The sequence below is a fragment of the Gadus morhua genome, chromosome 23, assembly GCF_902167405.1.
Source record: "Gadus morhua chromosome 23, gadMor3.0, whole genome shotgun sequence".
NCBI classification, from domain to species: Eukaryota; Metazoa; Chordata; class Actinopteri; order Gadiformes; family Gadidae; genus Gadus; species Gadus morhua.
The window spans coordinates 12,841,297-12,861,336 of NC_044070.1; the positions used below are offsets into that span (position 1 = coordinate 12,841,297).

Consider the following 20,040-nt stretch of genomic DNA (forward strand, 5'->3'; position numbering starts at 1 on the left):
ACAAAACCAAACAATGTATACAAACTGCAAACATATGAACAAAAAATGGGGAACATCTCATTCATCAGTCGTACTGGTATTGCTATGAATCGGGGGACACATGATGATTTCCCCTTATGTATAACCCTATCGATTTGTATAACCGTTTTAACGGTTCATTAAAGGCTGTAGCTTCCTCGTCTGAGAAGAATGCAGGGGAGCAGCACAGAATCTGCATCTCGACAGCAGAGAGAGGCAACCCCTTTCGGAAGGGGCGTGTGGCTGATCGAGTCAGCGCTGCCGGAGCCTCTCAGCCCGCATTTCCATCAGCAGCAGTAGCAGCACAGAGCGGTGACGCGCCGAGCATACAGAGGGGATAAACTTACACATACAAACACATTGACGAGGACTAGTGGGCTGCTATCTCGTGGCTGTTTCTTTTTTGACGAGGACTTCTAGTTGGTGACTATCTCTAGCCTATCGTTTATTTATTTTTTTCCCCGGTCAACCTTTGGAAGTGACTGTTCTTCTCCTCCCGATCCATGCTCAAAGTGTTGATAAGCGGGGATATCGGCGGATATCACGTTGATTAAAAGAACGAGAGAGATAGAGAGAGCGAGAGTGAGGACTGGAGAGACAGCGCAGCGGAGCTGTAACGCGGAGAGAGGAGCGAGTTTTTCAGTGGCATCGGCAGTGCGCCTTTTGTTGGGACTCGGGACCGTATGGTGCAGTTTTTAGCACCGAGGTGAAGACGGTTCAAACACCGCGAAGGACATACCTGTGTGCTGCTATTAGTCGCTCCGGAGGACCGCTTGTGGTTGTACCCAAAGAACACGGATATAGGAACGCGCTCCCTCCACGCAGGGGAGAGAGAGAGGGAGAGAGTGAGAGAGGGCTGAGGGTTGCCGAGTACAACCCGAGAGGTCTGGGAGTCCTCAACACGCAGGTGATCGCAGTTTCTTGACCCGTGCGCATCGGTAAGGATAAAAAAAAGTGACACTATGTTTAGAATCTAGGTTATGTTTTTTTTTTATACAACACACTATGGTGGCTTTGGTTAGATTTCAGTAAGCATTGCCAAATTAATTTGAGGTCGTATGTGAAGGATACGTGCTGGTTGAAACCCAGTGTTGAATTGTTTCGTTAGATTTGTGTTTTTTAAGAGGTTGGGATTTTTTACTGAAATAACACAGGTCACACATTGAAGTGCGTTTTAAGGGCAGGATCGTAGCCCCTTCTGCGGCATGACTACACGGGCAGTCAGGAAAAAGACCACCGCTATCATGGGGGCTTGATCGATTTCACCTAATTTCCAGGCTGACATTTTTATGATCGGCCGTTTTCTTTTTGTAGTCAAGCTTTAAACAATCGACCAATCTGGCCGGCCGATGATTGGTGAAAGGCAGTCCTATATTTAGTCCATTGTTTATGGAACAAAAATGTGTGTTGGAGCTCCCCTATTAAATCAAATAAGTGCTCAATACAAACGAGTAGGCACACCGTTTCCCCTGGATGGTGGTCTAGCGCAAATATGCGCCAACAGGGAAATATAAGTAACATATAAAACAGCGGTTAAAACAAAATAAAACGAGTATAGCTCTAAAACAGTTGACTTTACTAGGCTTGCTCTGTTAGGTCTCACAGCCGACCTACATGTTCCTGCGGGTGTATGATGATAAAGGCAGAGAGTGGGAGAGCGTGAGGGAGGCTCGAAGGGTCTTCGGCGGTGTGCACCCCAGTCACGCCGGTGCGTTTATAAAGACACGAGAGGGCTCCACGCATAGGTTGGCCAATCAGCGGTAGCGGTCCCTGCCAAGACTCCAGCTACAGGGAGCCAGACAGCCCATCCAGCAACGGTGGGCCTATAGAAGAAAAGTGGTTGCGATTCGGGAGGGAGGAGGGAAGGGGAGGGGTGGGGGGTAAAATCCCTGCCTTTAAAGCCTTGTTAGGGCAATGCCATCCCTCCAGATGCTAATGCTCCGAACTTGTGCCTCGTGTGAAGCATATGAGACGCACAGTGCGCGTCTCTGAGCCTGAACGCTATATAGGCAGCATACCCACCACACCGCCGCTCACTTGTCAATGTCTGTCTTTCTCTCCGCCCGGCAGATCCACGGATTAACTCGTCTTGGATCATCGACCGCCTTTCTGGAGTAGGCGACGGACGGATTGGGGTTGTTTGGTTTCTTTATTTTCTAGAGTTGGGGTCGTCTTCTCCTGGGAGGATATGGCAACACTAAAAGCATCGGCCAGAGACACGGGGGTTGGCAGCGAGGGGAAGCAGTAGCTGATGACAGGATGCGAGCAGCGACCTGAGAGTCACTCACAGCAGTTCCCACCCTGGTTCAAGACACTTCTGTTTTCTTTTGCGTGCGGTGATTTCCGCCTCATGACGCTGACTATACCGAGACTGAAGAACACTGCCCGACACCTCTGAGGAGTTTCATTCACGTTTTTCTTTTTGTTGCTGTTGCATGTTTTTTCCAGTATTTTTTATATCTTTTTTTGTGACTCAACAAGGATGTATTGTGGATTAGACTTTATCCTTCTATTGGGATTCGTCTTGGCTGTCAGGGCTTTCAAAAACGGTAAGACCCTATCCATTTGTTATTTAAATCGTGTCAATGTATGACTCTGGTTGTAGGGGATGTAATGTTTAGGGATATTAGCCTACACAATTGTGTTTTTATGTGTTTTTTATCACATCTCAAAATGTTCGATGCACCGATTTTTTTTGTATCTTTCATGTTAGTTTCGTTTCCTTTTGTACTTTAAAATATGTAGAAGTAGCCTGTTCAATAACAAAAAGGCCTAACTCATTTATCACCTCATTTATAGCAACGTTGATCTTTCTGAAGCATGCGAAGCAGATGTATGTTTTTTTGTCTTCAGCCAAAACCAGGCGCGAATTAAGATAAATGTAGGGACTGGTGACCCATTCCCAAACAAAACTGTCTATTGTAAGAGGGCAGCAGCACCAAACGAAGTTTCAAATGCAGGCTCATATACATCAAGGCTGATCCAGCCACCTGTAACGCCATGTCCCCACCCAACTAATTCCTGCTGGCCCATTGGTCCATCCTATAAAAGCGTTCACGCGCTCCAAAGTCCCCGTCTGCTCATTAAAAAAATGTTTTCCCGCCTAACGTCTTATCGATTACTTTTTAGAAGCTCTTCTTCGGATTTTGACCACTTAAATTAAACACCAATTTTAACCTCTTTATCGAAATAGTTTCGAAATTCGTACCGTTTTAAGGTCCAATAAGGATTTTATTTAAGCCGCATTCCGTTAGCCTACAATGTGTTGATTTTCGTTGTGTTTCGTTAAAATAGAATAAGGAAGTAGGCCTGTATTGCTAATGCGGTAGAAATGTTGATGCCTCATTGGTAACGCCTCATGAAACAACTCTGTCAGTAAGGAAGCTATTCAATCATACTATGAACCCTGACTGTTGAATAAGTTAGGGTAGACCTACGCTGTGTGTGGCGAAGCAAACTGCAGGCCGATATGAAGAAGCTAAGCATCGTTTAAAAAATCTAACAAATAAGTAGGCCTAGACAAAATAAAATAACCGAACCAACTCCGAATTCAAATAAAGATCAGATCAAAATTCGTTTCGTGATACTGGCTAATTCTGGCTATAAGTTCAGATTTAGGAAAACACGATATATGCTGAATACATGTAATAGGCTATAACATTTTTATCATGATTCATTTTTTTTGGTTACATTTCAAACTACCATTTCCAATCACAATCAGCCTATAAACGCTCAAATTAAACTCTTTAACATTTTCCATTAGCCTATAAAAGCTAATCCTCTTAATTCTGTCCAATAGTAGGGATAGGCTTTAGCCTATATCTCAAATTCGATTCCTCATTAAGAAACATAGGCTGCATATGTATTTATTTATTCAGCGTCCATGTTAATTGATTTATTGGTCGGGAAAACGCATCGCGCACTTTTATTTACCTGGAATGTGTGTGTTCAGAACGAGTTTATGTTGCAACCATTGTTTCCCTAAAGGTGGTTTTTCACTGTCTATACTGCAGATAAATGTGGAGACAACATCAGAATCACAAAGGCAAACTACCTCACCTCGCCTGGCTACCCGGCGTCATACTCTCCCTCACATAAATGTGTGTGGGTGATAACGGCGCCTGGGCCTCACCAGCGGATCCTAATCAACTTCAATCCACATTTTGATCTGGAGGACCGGGAGTGCAAGTGAGTTGACAACCCCCCCCCCCCCCCCCCCCCCTCTCGTCTCATTGCCATATTGCTTCGTATGGAACATGAAAGTGCGCCATCTAGTGGCGGTGAAATTATTGCTGCGATGTCATCTGCTCTCGCACTGCGCACGGCAAAAGGAATGTCTTTACCCGGACCAATGGGGTTTGTATTGTCTTTGCGTTTGTTGTAGTGTAGAATGAAACCAACACGGAGACTATTTATTTTGGCTCCCATGTGTTTGTTGATCCTTAATCGTGGGGGGCTCCTCTTTGGGGCCGAAGGTGAAACATTTCACCTCCACGCCAGTCATTTGAGTCAGTCACAGGCCGTGTTGCTCTTGTAAGCCGTGAGCAACCGCACCCAACAATGGCAAAGCGTTGAGTCTGTTGTTGTCAGATAGATAGGTTAAGCCGGTGAAACCAAAGCCAGACAGTAATGTGATGAGCCTGTGTCAGTGTGGTGCCCCGAGGTGAGCCATGCCTGGGCAGACTGCCTTGCTCTGATTGCCTCTCTGTGTGTGTGTGTGTGTGTGTGTTTGTGTGTGTGTGTGTGTGTGTGTGTGTGTGTGTGTGTGTGTGTGTGTGTGTGTGTGTGTGTGTGTGTGTGTGTGTGTGTGTGTGTGTGTCTTTGTGCCTGTATCTCAGACCTGCTCTATCTTAGCTGTTTGTTTATGCTGCAGGGCCGGGAAGAGTACAGTGTTTGGCTCCTGTTACTGTAACCCCCCCCCACACACACACACCAACGCACACACTCACACTCACACTCACACATGCACCCATACTCACACACGCACCCACACATAGGCATATGTCCCTGTATACGTTTTCAGGGTCTTTGTATTAATCCTGAAGTTTTTCAATAAACCTGTCTGAGATGAATGCCGCGGTCTGTTTTGAGGGTGGATCCTACTGGACACTTTGCCCAGATCCTGTTTCAGCATCAGGGGAACTATTAAGCTGTCTAGGATCAGAAAAAGAGAGGAACGGAGGGAGGGAGAGACACAGAGGGAGGGATCGAGAGAGAGAGAGTGAGGGGAGAGGGGAGGGGGAGAGAGGGGAGAGGGAGAGAGAGAGGAAAAAAACTGAAATGGGGAGCGTAACCTAACCTTTCTGTTAATCCGATTTACCGTAGGCAGAAACACAACTTTTGTGTGTTGAAAATTATCAAATCAAACTAATTAAATTTACGGTTAGCCCTACTCTTTTTCCCATCAGCGGGCCAACAAATTAGTTCCACCTTTTTCTTCTTTAGTAGCAAACTGATTTGACAAATGGGGTCTGGCACGCTGTCGGCTGTTCCCATTGGATATTTTCTCGATGAATGTGTGTGTGTCTGTTTGTGTAAGCCTGTCACTTTCTCCAAGCCAAACTCCCCCTACCCCACAGCCTCCCTCCCTCTCTCTCCCCTCGCTCAACCTCTCAACCTCTATGCTTCTGTATGTCTCTCGCCCAGCCAGTCCCTCTCTCTCTCTCCGTCTCCTCTACCCTTAAGCAAACATGGTTGGTTATTTTGCTTGGGCCGGTGCCACTGCCAGCGTGCTTGGTCACCGGGGGGTTATAAACCGCACCGACCGCCACAGGAAAACACCAATAAGTAATGTGGACAGACACCTTTGAGGCCTCGTTGAGTGCCATTCATAACGGCCACGTTGAGCTGGAAAACGAGGGTCGCCGTGCTCCTCAGGGCGAACCTTTTTTATTCCCTTTGAACCCCCTCCACTCCTCCGCCTCCTGAAGTACAGATTCATTTTTAATGTTTTAATGGAGTGGGTTTCCCTGCGCTTTCGCTCTGCTCCCCTTTTTTCCCGCGCGTGTCCTTGTGCGGGTACGGTTTGGGGTTCCAGGAACAGAAGCCGTCTTTCCTTCCCCCTTTTTTACAAAAGCCGCCATGAATCAGACGAGTGGCGATGTATGAATGAGGTATGAGCCTTTTAAAAGCCAGCGAGAGTGAGAGGCGTTTTATGGAGTCACTGGGTTAGTTCCGGCAGAGGGAAACCGGATATTTTCCCTGGATGTGTTTATTTCTGCAGACAGTAGCCGGGTGGGATCCGAGAGTTGGGGGGGATCCATCGGCAGATTACCAGCTTCTGATCCACTCACCAAAACATCCCTTACATAATGGAAACCCCAAGAGCATCAGCATGGCTTCCTTATCTGATGTACTGGCAGAGTGGGCAAAATGTAGGGTAGGAGGAGGAGGGAGGGGTGGTGGCGAGGGGGGGGGGGGGGGGGTGGGGGGTCTAGGATAGAAGGAAGAAGGGGTGGGGGGGGGGGGGATGTGTGAGGGGGGTTGAGTGGGGGGGACTACAATGCGTGCTTCAGTGCACCGCCTTGCAATCTAATTAGCGGGCAAATGGAACGCACATGCTCCACATGCGCCCCAACATGGCTGCTATCAGCAAACCAAACAAGAAGCACTCAAAGCAGCACTCCTAAAAAGAAAATGGGAAAAAACATGGACGCACCCTGGCGCTGGCCAGGACCAGAGGCCCGGTTGCTTGCTCGTGTGCGGCCGGGCGACCCGACAGGTTTGTTTGGGGAAGGTGCAAGGAGCTGTATCCTGAGGAAGGGCTGGCTGGGTCTGGCGGGGGCGGGGGGGGGGGAGGGGGTTGGAAACGCTCCACATCAGCAGCAGAGATAAGGGCAGCTAAGTGAGTCCTTGCGGTTCCTGAATGCGGAACGTGTTTACCTTTTCACGCTCGGCTGTAGACATTCATGGAGTTTTTTTGTTTGTTTGAGCGGTGGAGGTGGAGCAACAGGAGGAGGAGGAGGAGGAGAGGAGATGTGGGGAAGAGGTGGCAGGGAGGGCGCACTCCTCTGCCGCCTCTTTCTGCACAGCTAATGAAGTTTGAGACACAAGCGCAGACTGCGTGAAGGCAAATATTTGAAGTCAATTTTCGTTTTTTGAAAATCCCTGGCATAAGCAGCTAAGCCAAAGTGGAAAAAAAATAAACAAAGCAAATAAACTTTCTGTATGGTTGTGTGTGTGTGTGTGTGTGTGTGTGTGTGTGGGGTTGGAGTGTGTGTTTTCGCTACTTTTACTTTCCTCTCCCTGTTTGCTCGATCTCCCCCCAGTCTGATAAGGGCTCCCAGACGTGACTAGCTGTGGCAGCACTGCCATCTAAATGCAAAGTAAAAAATATATATGTATAAATTGGATCTATCAGGAGGGCTCAACAGACCTGATTGACTCAATTTTTTCGTCTCTCAAGTCGGCATTAAGGCTTATCGATCTCGCTTTTGCCAGAGCTGGTTTTTTTTGAGACGTCTGATGAAGTTATTTTTTTAATCCTGGAAACCACCCTGGTGGAAGGATAATGGGGCCACAGAATCCTCTGTCTATACAGTTTGCTGCAGGCAGTTTTCTCCATGTGCCTACCCTGCTGCTGACTCTCCACTGATATGATGTATTCCTGACAACACCATGAATCATTGATGGCTCAGGGCTTGCTGACTGCAGAGAACATAAAATAATAGTAACTTCCTTCGCACACCGGAGCTTCTCGGAGCCAGCCGTCCAAGGCTGCTTCTTTGTTTTTTTACAAGCCTTTTTTTTTCTCTCTCCCTCTCTCGTTCAAAGAAACAAAAGAGAAGGAGGCAAAAAAAATGTGAAGAGGAAGAAAGAAGGTGAACTGCATTGCGCCACGCGGGGTGCTCTGTCTCGCTCTGCCCAGCCACCCCCCTCCCCCCACCCCACGCCACTTCTTCCCAGGCACGTCAGGCCATTTGTCGGACCCGAGAACATAGAATTCCAGTGTGACGGTCCGTGCAGTCCTGAGTAGGCGAGGGTGGGCGTCGGGAGGACTGTTGGGCTGGGTGGTGCTTGACGGTGGGGGAGGAGGAGGAGGAGGGGGGAGGGATGGGGGTGTAGATATTTGCGGAATTCCTTCTCAAGCGGCCCATTGTGGTGAAAGGCGCAGCGCAACGTTTCGGTCCGCTGCTCGCTGCTCCTAAAACTTTACACCATTTCATCGTCAAATGGCTCCCGCCCTCCCAGTCCCAGTCCCAGTCCCACCACTACCTCCACCTCCACCCCTACCCGCCCGCCCACCATCTCCTGCTGGGCAGCTCCCCAGAAGAGCAGCCTGACCTGCTGGGAAGGCAAACATTCTCCTCCGTGCCTCCAGACAATAGACATCCTGCCGGCCATGCATTCCTTGCCCAGCCTGGGACGCCACAGAGGACTGACCGGGTTTGGGGTGGGAGAGAGGAGAGGGGCCCGGGCCTGAGAATAGCCCTGCCTGGGGTCTCCACTCCCAGCACGCTCTCTTCAACACACAGCTCTTTTGTAGTGGGGGATCCCGCTAAGACCGTAGAGTCAGATGGTCGTCAGGATTTACAATGAGAGCCACCTGTTGCTGGGAAGTTAGAAGGGATGAAATCCCCCAAAAATACAAACACAGAAGGGGGTTAAGGGATAAAAGTTTCACAGCGGCTACTGCTTGGTCACTTTCACTAATTCCCACTAATTTATCCCTCTCAGTTGCCCTGAATAACAAGCCGCTGATCCACCGCAGGGCAAAGGGAAGAGGGGGCCGCCCGCGGAGGGCTGCACAGCTGGGCGGCGACGTGCCACAACATCCCCCTCTGATATAAGCTCAAAAGCACTCTCTTTCACTGCTTCATTGCTCTCCCCTCGCCCTTCTACAGGACAACAGGGAGTCATAGGGAGAATGGTCCTGCGACAGCTATTGTCATGGAGTAACCATAAATACGGCAGGAATGCAACAGGCGATATATTTCTCGGTCCCCATGAATCTTTCTGAGGAGGCTCGTAAGATGAGGAAATGGACCGTGACCTTTCTGGGTGTGGGGGTGAAAGGAAGAGGCTTTAACCCAACATGGCTCGTTGGAGACAGCAAACACTGTTTCACAATGTCCATGTGCACTTCTTTTCAAAGTGAGCGTTAGAGGACAACATGCATGCCGTGACAGGATCAAAGGCGCGCTGAAAATCGCAGCCACTGCAAGATTAAGAGTCCGTGGGGAGAGAGACGGTTGCTTTTTAAACACAGGGTTTGACAATGGCTCCTGAAATGATGCACCTGTTATTTTTAGAAGCAATAATCTCCAATGGTGCATAACAATGTAAAATCAAATTATACTTCGAATTACCCTGAAACACTGCACCTCCGAGGAAATACTATCACAAAAACCCACTTTCCCCGAGAACAATCTACTCTGAGTTTACCCGTTTGTACTTCAACAACCTGCCGAGCATGCTCAGACTAAGGCGATGATGAGGGCTCGGGGATCGCTGGAATCTGTGTCAGTCGGGGGGCCTCCACGCCCAGCTTCCCCCCTGATTCACCAGGACAGGTGACCCATTCGACGGGCTGTAAATAGCGAGGGGCCCAGAGGAGGAGAGCCAGGGGCTGGCGGTATTACACGTCTCCGGAGGCTAGATGGTCACTTATCGTAATGCTCGACGTGGTAATGAGCCACGGGGGTAAAAGTACAACACGGCCCCGATGAGAGCCAGAGATGTATCGAAAAACCTGTTGACCTTCACACCCTCTCTCTGTCTATCTCACTCTCTCTCACCTGTGCACTCGCACACTTTCGCCCCGACATCAATGGTGCTCTACAGCTAATGAGCAGGTTATAGGAGTGTGTCGTATGTGTGCTTGCGTGTGTGTATCTACAGGGGAGGTCGGGCTATCATTCGTTTTCATTTTAGTTTTTACCTCCGTGGGTGAAGCCTTCACCTTGGCCGGCGTGCGGAAGGGCAGGCTGATTGAAAAGCTTTCCGTCCGAGGCGGCATCTGCCGGGCTCCCCGTCGCTCTGTCGTCACTTTGATTCATGCGCAACAAAGTGCGCCCTGCACATGCCCCACACACACACATGTACGCACACACACACACACACACACGCACACACACAGACCATCGTCCTCTCGGTAGCTCACAGCAGGAGGCAGCTCAACATCGCTGTAGAGGAGTTGGAGGAGGAGGAGGGTGGAGAGAAGAAAGAGGAGGAGGAGGGTGGAGAGAAGAAAGAGGAGGAGGAGGTTGAGGAGGAAGAGGAACCATGATGGGAAGGCAAGATAAAGAAATTGAGTCGCAGGGAATGAAAGGATATTTGAGCCCTCATCCCGCAGCACAAACCGCCACCGTACACGGCTCACATTTTGGATTGCTTTGGATGTTTCGTTTTCATCTTAATGTTGATGTTAGCCACTCATGCCGGGGATTCTGTGTCACTAATCTGCTGCTGGCAGACATTGAGTGGTGTGTTTCGCTTTTCCCTGAGCCAACGCGCAGCCTCCGAAACCAATTCAATATTCCCACTCTGGAAGTTCCTGGTGAAATAAAGTCACAGCCCACACAGTTTAGAGACGTCTGTCACAGACTTTATTATTTTATCCGAAGCAGATGGTAGGCAAGAGGGGAGCAGTATGCAGAGGCTCATGATTAGAGGACAACATTGGGTAATCTCATCTCTCTATCTGGAAACACATCTATTGACTGTAAGAAAATTCATACTTCAATTTTCCTCCAGCGCAGATGAAAAAGCACCAAACATCGGAGCTGTAATTCAATTACGTGTTGCTGTTCCAAAGGACAGTTGGCAGGGAGAACCATCGGTTTTAATCGCTCTCTTTTTTTTCCCTCATTTTTCTTTGTCAGCCTCATATTACATAATGAGCTGCAGGTTTTCTTTCATGCCTTTGGTCCCCCCCCCCCTCCACCCCAGCTATAAATGCAAAGGATGTGTGACAACAGTAAAAGAGTGTCTTAATTTAGAGTTCAGACTGCAGCACATGAATGAGGAGCACGTTTTATTAGGAAGCTGTGGGTGGCGGCCAGGCAGTCAGGGATGGATTAGTTCTGAAACGGGCCTCCCAAGTGTCTCAGTTCACCGCGACCCAACACGGAGCAGAACAGAGAGAAGAAAGAGGGGTCTTTCTTAATATTTATAATTGATAAGAGCCCATTGTCCCTCTCCGGGGGGGGTCTTAAATGCAGCGTGTCCAAGCTTGTCAGCCATGTTTTATACCATGGGCTATAGTCCTGAAAGGACCTCATGAGGTTGATTGATATGGCCCTGGTCCTCTACGCTGCCAGTTTGTTGTCCTAAAGCCCCCAATGCCTAGGGCTCCACATGGGGGGTGGGGGGTCTGGGATCCGGCAGCAATAAGGGCTCTTCATTGAAAGATTCATGCCCTGCCCTGCAGGGACTTTGTCTAAAGAGAGGTTTGTTTGTGGTTCCTAAGTGTCTCTCTAGGTGGGCAGAAAAGCTTCGTTAGCCCCTTGCCTTCTCCCTGTTTGTCCTCCGTGGGCCTTTGGCTCACTCGCCGGCGCTTCGCCTCTCTCCCCGCGCGGGGCGGGCCTGCCCGGCAAGCAGACAGTGATTGATGGGGCGGTCCCCGGCTGCTCTGCAGATTAAGTTAGAGCCACTCACTTCACAGACCCTCGCTTTGTTTCTCCCCGCTTGATCTCTCCTCGTGAAATTGGCTCGTTGGTTAGTCCTGCTCTTTCTTTATGTTCTCATGCCGCCGCCGCCACCCCGTTCCCTCGCGCTGCGTCCCGTTCATTTCATTTTGTTTGACGGTGGGTTTTGAGAAAGAAAATAGAGAGCCGGGGAGTTTAAGTGGACAACTCCCCACGACCTTTCTCTATTGTTTCCAAGCAGTGGGACCTCAGAGAGTCCCCCAATATGTAGTCTGGCCTATGGCTCTGGTCTCTATGCCAACCTCAATCACGTACCCCCTCCTGAAAACAGGATAAGTGATACCCCCCCCCCCCCAACACCTATGCCATTCTCCGTGTCCCAATAGGATTGCTCTATTCCTTTGCAGCAGCAGCTAATATCTCCGGACAGACGGCCTCCCCGTTGCCAAGTGGTACATTGCAATGTCCAGTAAAAGGCAGGGTCACCGCTTGCCCTCTAAATCTTGGCAGGAGTCTGGCCCACCGTCAGCACTTTGATTGACCCAATGCCCAGATTACGGACCGAATGCACCTCCTGGCACCTGGCTGCTGGTCATCTTGGCTTTCACAGAGCCATAATATCGGACACCTTTGAAAGAAAGCAAAGAAAGGTGTCGTAGGAGGTGGTTTCTTGATGGAGATATTCTAGGATTCTAGGAAGGAAATCGCTTTAACTCAGCAATCAACCAATCATCCAGGCACACCAGCAAACATGCGGTGCGTGCGTACCGTTGTGGAAACTTCCTGTTTATTTCTACCCCGTCCTCTTCCCTTTCCCCTTGATAATCAAAACAAACCATTATTTGGCGCTTGATGTGATTTAAGGCACATTCAAAGCGAAGGGAATGGAATTTCCTAGACTCCGTCCCCAAAAGGCTGTGAACAAACGCAGCCAGTGGAGCTGCACCTCCAGCCAGTTGACCGGGTCACGTCACACCAGGCCCAGACTGCTCGCTGAACCCCCCTGCCTCCTTCACAGGCCTCTGGGAACATAGGGGAATGGGGCTGTGTGTGTGTGGGGGGGGGGGGGGGGGGGGGGGGGGGTTGTCAGGGCAGACAGAGACGGATGAGACTTTTTAATTGAATAAGTCCTACTGCCGTTATTACGGCCGTCTTTCAGCCCCCACGTAGCGACACAAACGACCCTCAGATAGCAACGACACTGGAAGGAATGAGAAGAGGCGTAATGAGGAAGAAATATGAGGAGAAATACAAAGACGGAGAGACACTGAGGACAAATTTTGACCCCTCTGGTCCGTGAGGCAGTCCCTCTCCACCCCCGCTACCCCTCGGTGTCCTCATCACTGTCAGTTCACGTCTACCCTTCTTCTCGTTTCTATTCTCTCATTCCCCTTTATCCCTCGGTCGAGTCCCTCAGCGCTTCATACTGGCTCAAATCCTCTCTCGCTCTCTTTTTCTCTCTCTCTCTCTCTCTCGCTCTCGCTCTCGCTCTCGCTCTCACTCTCTGTATCTCTCTCTCTCTCTCTCTCGCTCTCTCTCTCTCTCTGTCTTGCTCTCTCGCTCTATGACAGAAGTCCCCAGCCTGACCCAAGTCTGTGTCCTCTACCACACCCACCACCACTCTCTCTCTTCCTCTCCGTTATGTCTGAAGAGAGAGCTGTGTTCAGCAGCCCCCACTGGCTTTACCTCTGGATGACCCCGGCTCCTTACTTCCAATATGCCGCGGCCCGTCACCCCGACCGGGGGTCGCATGTCGCGGGAATAAACAGATGGATGATTAGGCACGTGGTTGGGGAATGCCTGTCTCTTTTGGTCCTTTGTGGTTCTTGGGGAGGGGGCTTAGCGTGCTGCATTGTTGATCTTTACGCTGCCATCATCCCTCGCTTATGTCCGTCGCGGTCGCCGTTTCTTTTTTTCGTTTTCACTACTGTACTCGAGTTCTCCTCGTGTCACGCCGAGGTCAGTGCTGTCATTTCCGTGTATTTCCTCGTTAAAAAAAAGGAGGTCAGCAGGTCAGTGGGGCTCCACGTTGTTTACCGTAATCTCCATGCCCCCAACCCCACCCCCCCAGCCATATCGTACCCCCTCCGTAACCTGGGTAAGAGAGGGGGAACGGCAGACGTCGTCTGTCATCTTAAACACCAGTCTATTCATTCGAGCAGTTAGCCCATTGATTCCGACCAACGGACGTCCAATAATGCCCACATATGTGCGCCGTTCGTCTTCATAACTAGCCAGTGACCGCGGTGTAACCACGGGATGACCCCGACCCCTGGGACCGCACGTAGCTCCTGATTGGCCGAGGGGATGTCGGGTATCTCGGGATCCTCATTATAAGGTGGAGTCAGACAAGTATGCTATAAGTGTGCGTTTGCGTGCGTATGTGTGCGAGTGTGTGTGTGTGCGTGTGTGTGTGTGTGTGTTTATGTGTGTGCATGCGTTTGCGAGTGTCTCATTCGTGCTCATCCTAGGGGTGCCCCAGGGGCGATGGGAAGAGACAAGAGGACGCTAGCAAGGCTAATAAGAGAGGGTGGAGGGGAGGGGGGAGTTTGCTGGTTTAGCTCAAGATGCTACACTGCTTGCCCTAGCACGCTATGTTGTACCCAACCACTACCCCCACCTCAATGCCCTCCATCACCGCCCCTTGTCACTGCCCTGTGTTTTTCACCACCCATCTCTCATCAGTGCTCCATCATTGTAGTTGCACACCTCCATCATTGGTGATCCGTTTAAATGTCAAGGTGAGAAAACCGGGGGAGTTTCCCTTCTGGGGTGGCACGACAAATCGGCTTATGTTACTTTTCAGTTTTTTTTTCCATAGTTACTATTTGTTTTCTTGATTCCTTTATTTCTTGCCTGCGCAAATTAACTTTCATCTGGGGTACTTCACTTTAATGGCTTCTGGTTTCTCTCAGTTCATTTCCCGTATTGGACTTCCAGTCTCTCTTCCCTTCCCCCGTTTAAGTCATTTGCAGGTAATAAGTGAGAGTCGTCATTTCGACGACTGGAAAAGATCTGCAAGGGAAAGATTTTGTGAGGTTAAGCTTTAGTACAAATGACTTGTGATGATGACCGGTTATTTTAAGGTACGAGTTTCCCTTCCAGGGATCTCTCTCTAGAAATAAACCTTGCAGCCCCTGGTTCTGCAAAGAATCATACATTTATAATGTGCATATTCACATCTCTGTGCATCGCCGACTAACGGTCCCATAGCTATGGTATATGCTAAACTGTCTTGTTTCCTAAAGCTCACTTAGTGTGGGGGGGGGGGGAAGCACCAAATATGTGTTTCCATTTTGCCACGGGCAGTTTTCTCATTAATTGTGGATAGTGATTCTTGATTTATTCATGATAATGAGGCTGTTTGAAAATATAGCAAAGTGGCGTGCTCCAAAGCCACAATTTGCATGACGTAGGTCTCTTTTTCAACTTTGAGCTCTACAGTCAGATAAACAGGTGATTCGTTGTTGAACGTCTTTTGTTTTGATTATGCTGTATCCGTTCCCTCACATTGGGACATTTTCAAATAATTCAAAAAAGTTTGAAAGGGATTAACACACATCCGAATAAAATATAACATAATCATATTAAATGTCTTTTTTTTTTACCGTAGATGGTTTATTGTCCATGCATTTCCAGCTCAACTGCAGCCCTTTCGTTAAAAGACTAGCTCCAGGCTGGAGGGTAATTTACATTACAACATGCCCAACATGGATAACTAACAAGTCAACCGTTCCATAATCACGTTCTTGTGACCTAGTTATCACGCTCCCTTTATACGGCGTGGACATAAATGGACTAATGGAAATAACCGGGGCGCCTATAGGGGACGCCTGAAATATGAACATATCAGTTGTTATGCCACACTCCACAGGCCTACGGGAAGAGCCAGCACATCACATACCTGGGGCCCCGGAGGGCTACAAAGAGCAATAGACCCCACCGTATGTGAGATAGGTTGGGAAACAGAGGGGGCCTGTGCTGTCTCTCTCTTTTTAATTTCCCTGTGCTGTTTTGTTCCCCTCCGTTGACCACCTCTGTATCCCCGATGGTGCCCTGAACCGCCTCAAGCCGAAAGCAAAAGGAATGAAATGTTCACTCGCTTATATATCATAATGCCAAAAACAGGGACTATTGGGTGTGTGTTGTGGAGTGGGCAATAATCGCGTCTAAATAGGCAAATTCATTACTTGGATTGTTGGCGACAGCCGATCTCTCGACAGTGTAATTAGGAGAGCTAATAGATGGGAGCCCGGTAAATCCATCAGTGCTAATGATAATTGCCGCTTTGGAGAGCAAATGTGCCTTCACAAATGTATGGCCGCCGCGCCCACAAAATCACAACCAGCAGTGGCATCTAAAAATATGCCAGCGACTGAGCGGGCTGATGTGGCGGTGACACCCAAAAGAGGTTCTCTGAACGTGTGCAGCTGTGCACTCGCGTGTGGAATATCTATACACACCCCCTCCCTCCATCTATCCAGCCATCCACCCTTTCATACGTCCATCTAACCACCTAGCCACCCAACCATCCATGCCTTCATCAAACCACTCATGCGCCCCAACCCTCCATCCATATGGCAGTGTTGTGTTGGTGGGCGATGGAATCCATGACGTCCCACCCAATCGCCTTTCCACAGCAAAAAGTTGAAATGCTTTTAGTCAAATTCCATCCCAAGCATAGTGACCCCAGAGCATGGCCAATCAACTCCTCAGCCTGGCCGTTAAAGGATGCCCTAATCCCCACAGATTTTATAAAGTGGCGTCGTGTTAGATTTGCTTCCATGTTCTGTCTATCTCCCTTGTCTATCGGTGAAAGGTGAGGCATGGCGCTCTCAGGGTAGAGGGTGCTTTTTGTTCAACAGAGCGAGAGAGAACCTGTTCTTCAAACTGGGGCTAATGAATGTCACATGCATATGGGGAGAGCGAGGAAACATGCACACCAGAGAGAGAGAGAAAGAGAGAGAGAGAGAGAGAGAGAGAGAGAAAGAGAGAGAGTGAACAAGAGTACATTTTATTTTAGTGAGTTATGTCCCCAGGAGAGCTGGAAAAAGCCAGTCGGAGATCAACTCCCCCTCACCCCCCCCACCCCATCCCCGGCCCTTGACAAACGTTAATGATGTTATGCCCGGGCCTCAAGTGACAGTTTGTTAGCCAGTTCGCTAACACATGAATTCCCAGGCCAGAGTTTTTCTTTTTTCTGACGGCTGTTCAACAGGGCCCTTTTCTCTCGTTAAGTCTCCTATTAGGGTCCCCGAGCGTGGGCCCCGGGTCCCTTGTGTAGGCCTCAGCCGCCCTAGTTTGCCAAGAGCAGAGATGTTTTGACGTGTTATCGCTGACATGTTTTCCTAACATGGGTTTTTGGAGAATTTTCAACAAGCGATCGGGGGTGTGAACAAGTGCTCTTGTTCTTCCCGTCGTGGATAACCCCCCAACCCCACCCCCCTCAAACGCCGGCTTATAAATGACCCGATTAAAGCGGCCCTGCGTTCTGGTATTGTAGGCTTACTCCGCCTGTCATGGCGTTGTTCCATTACCTTTGATTATATTGCCTTATTTATTCCTTGTCGTTGGTGGAAACGTGTCCCGCCACCGTTTACAGGGGTGGGAGCGATTATTTCCACGGGAAAAGCCGCAGGGCGATATAACAGTTATATTGTTAGGAGAATAGTTTGTCGCCTTCCCTTCGGCTTGGGCGGGGAGGGGCTAATGTTCTCGTTTGACACTAGCCGATTGCTTTCTCTCGCCGCCTGGAGAAAGAAGGCAGGCTAATACAGTTGAAGCGGTGAAGCGAAGGTCGTTGAGAATTAGATTCACCCGCCACCCCCCCCTCACCCCCCCCCCCCCCCCCCCCCCCCTCACAATCACACACACCCACACCCACACACTCTTTTCCCTTTAATTTCCCTGCTGGATTGGCAGACCATTTTCACTATTAGCACTGCGGTAGGCGTCTTACTCTGTGTGTGTGTGTGTGTGCATGTGTGTGTGACAGTGGGTAAATCAGTGTGTTGACAGTAAAAGAGGGCAGACCCCACCCCAGACTCAAATCACACCGGACAGATAAGACTCTGCGAGGGCGGAGGTCTTGAATTCAACTGGAACTGCAGTGTCTGAGGGGGACAACAGCAACAGCAGCGGCAACACAACATAACAAATGATCATTGGGACCCCAAGGAAGTGGTGGGGGGGGTCGAGGCTAGATTTAAAATGAGCTCCTGCGGGCCAAGGGGGAGACATATTGCAAGCAATACCTCAACCTCTTAAAACTAGGCCAAGCAAGGGCCCCTGGTTACCTTCCAAAACGGCCCTAGTCTCTCCCCTGTTCTTCCTCGTGTACGGTTTTGCATGTCCTCTAATCATCAACATGGCAGAGTGGGCGTTAGCCCTCCTCCCGCCAGCGCTGAGCGCTCCCCAAACCGTGGAGAGAGAGAGAGAGAGGGAGAGAGAGAGAGAGAGAGAGAGAGAGAGAGAGAGAGAGAGTCCCTGCCAGGTGCGGCAGGGAGGAACGGATCAGCGCTACCGTTAACCGTGTTGGCAACGAGGCAGCGGCTCCGTAGCCGGGGCCCCTGCCAAGAGATTCTCCTAATGTCTTCCAGATGACACCGGGTGGGGGGGGGGGGCGGGGGTGGTGGGGGGGCCCGCTCCGTGTGCGACCAGAGTCGGGTGTGTTTCGGACCCACTGGCACAGAACCGCCCGAGTTCTTCTGGCTAACGCGGCGGTCGTCATTTAGACACGGGGCGAGGGCCCCACGGAGAGCCCGGTCCACGGAAGAGGGGGGAGAGGACTCTTCCATCCTCGTAATTGTGCTGAAATCAAGGGGCCCAGGGGCCTCTTGTCTCCCCGCCATCTGCATCCTCTTCCCCCCCCCGCCACTTCGTGTTTTACAAGAGCGAATCCGAGGCGGCTGGTGATGTGCCAGGTTAAAAAATGCAATAAACAGCCTTTCTGGAGGTGCTTTAGCGAGTCACGGTGGGGAGAGAGAAGGCGGCGGGGAGAGAGAGGGAATCTATTCCTCTCCCAGGGACGGTGAGGCAGCATCTCGCGAAGGCAAGGGAGAAAATAGGGACTTTCCAGCAAAGAAATATAAAAAAGCGCACCCATACATACACAGACCAACACACAGGTTAAAAAACATGAACGCAACATATGCAGGTAACCATAAGAACACATAAGGCACTAAATGCGGCCAAAACCATGGGATACACATGCAGATCATAACAGCACCAGCCCAAGTCTCGGCTCTTCCTTCTGCCCTCCTGCAGCTTTTTCTCTTTCTCTCTCTCTCTCTCTCTCTCTCTCTCTCTCTCTCTCGCTCTCTCTCGCTCGCTCGCTCTCTCGCTCGCTCTCTCGCTCTCTCTCTCTCTCTCTCTCTCCATGTGATGCATCTCTGCATCAATTTTTTAGATGCTGGGCTACGCTCAGCGTTTGGCAGGTGAAGGGGGTGTGGGTGGTGGCGGTGGGGGGGTGTTGCAGAAGTGCAGAGGCACTGAGGTGAATTATAAGACTGAGGCTGATAGAACAGAGCAGGGCCATAAAGGATTGATGTTCTCAGTGCCGAGCATGGAGCCAGCGGACATAGGAACGTAGAGAGAGGAGCGAGAGAACAGAAGATAGCAGAGAAGAGCTTGGTGAAAGGAGCAGGGGAGGGAAGTGAATAGTAATAGAGGGGAGTGGGAAGAAGAAGTGAAAGGACACGATGAGGATAAGAGGAAGGAATAGGTGTGGGGAAACGCATTTAAATGGGAAGTGACACGAAAGGGACAAGACAGAAGTGCAGAGGGTTGACTTCTAGCGAACCTATGGCATGTGGAAATGCAGAGACGCACATCGAAAGTACAGACCAAACAAACCGGTAGTTCCGTCCCGACCCGTAGCGTTCAGGTCTTCAAACCAAACATTGGCGAGCCTCTGAGAGACACGGGGGCCCCGGCGGAGGCATTAAGCGTAGGACTCGGAGCGCAGTCGTCTGCTCAAATTATATACCTGCTGTTACTGGAGCCGGTCATTAAAAAGCCCAGCCCCGTAAATCTACCGAGCCCAATCTCTGTCACCACAGGAGTTTGCTGTGACAACCCAATGACATCGACCCATTCTCCAAAAGGGGCAGGTTCCAGTCAACCACAGGACAGGAGGCCATGAAGTATCGTGAAATGTGTAGAGGCAGGCGAGTCTTAAGGGTGCAGCTAGGGTCTAAAGATGGAAGGCGGGAGGGGGCAGTAATAATTATTGTAAACAGCATGCAGGCGTCGGCCGGGTTAACACTCAGACACGAACGGACACCAGGGTTTTATTTTTACTGAGGTGAGCCCCAATAATGTACAGCGCTGGAAACAGAGCGCCAGTTGTGTGATGAGAGAGGTGGCCTGTTGCCACAGCTGGCATGGGGGGGGGGACGGACAGAGGTGGGAGAAGGTCAGTCACAAGTTGGCG

At 50.0% G+C, this 20,040-nt stretch overlaps 1 protein-coding gene across 3 annotated transcripts in view; it reads left to right on the top strand.

Moving 5' to 3' along the window:
- The first annotated feature begins 244 nt into the window (after positions 1-244).
- The window catches only part of nrp1a (neuropilin 1a), a 71,456-nt gene continuing 51,660 nt past the window's right edge, over positions 245-20,040 (top strand). The window contains exons 1-3 of one of the 3 annotated variants that reach the window (XM_030348886.1): positions 245-956; positions 2,089-2,567; positions 4,032-4,206. In XM_030348886.1, coding sequence (XP_030204746.1) covers positions 2,501-2,567; positions 4,032-4,206 — 242 coding nt within the window. In that variant the 5' untranslated portion in view covers positions 245-956; positions 2,089-2,500. The remainder of the gene's footprint in view (positions 957-2,088; positions 2,568-4,031; positions 4,207-20,040) is intronic. The other 2 variants (XM_030348887.1, XM_030348889.1) reach the window with 2 other exon arrangements.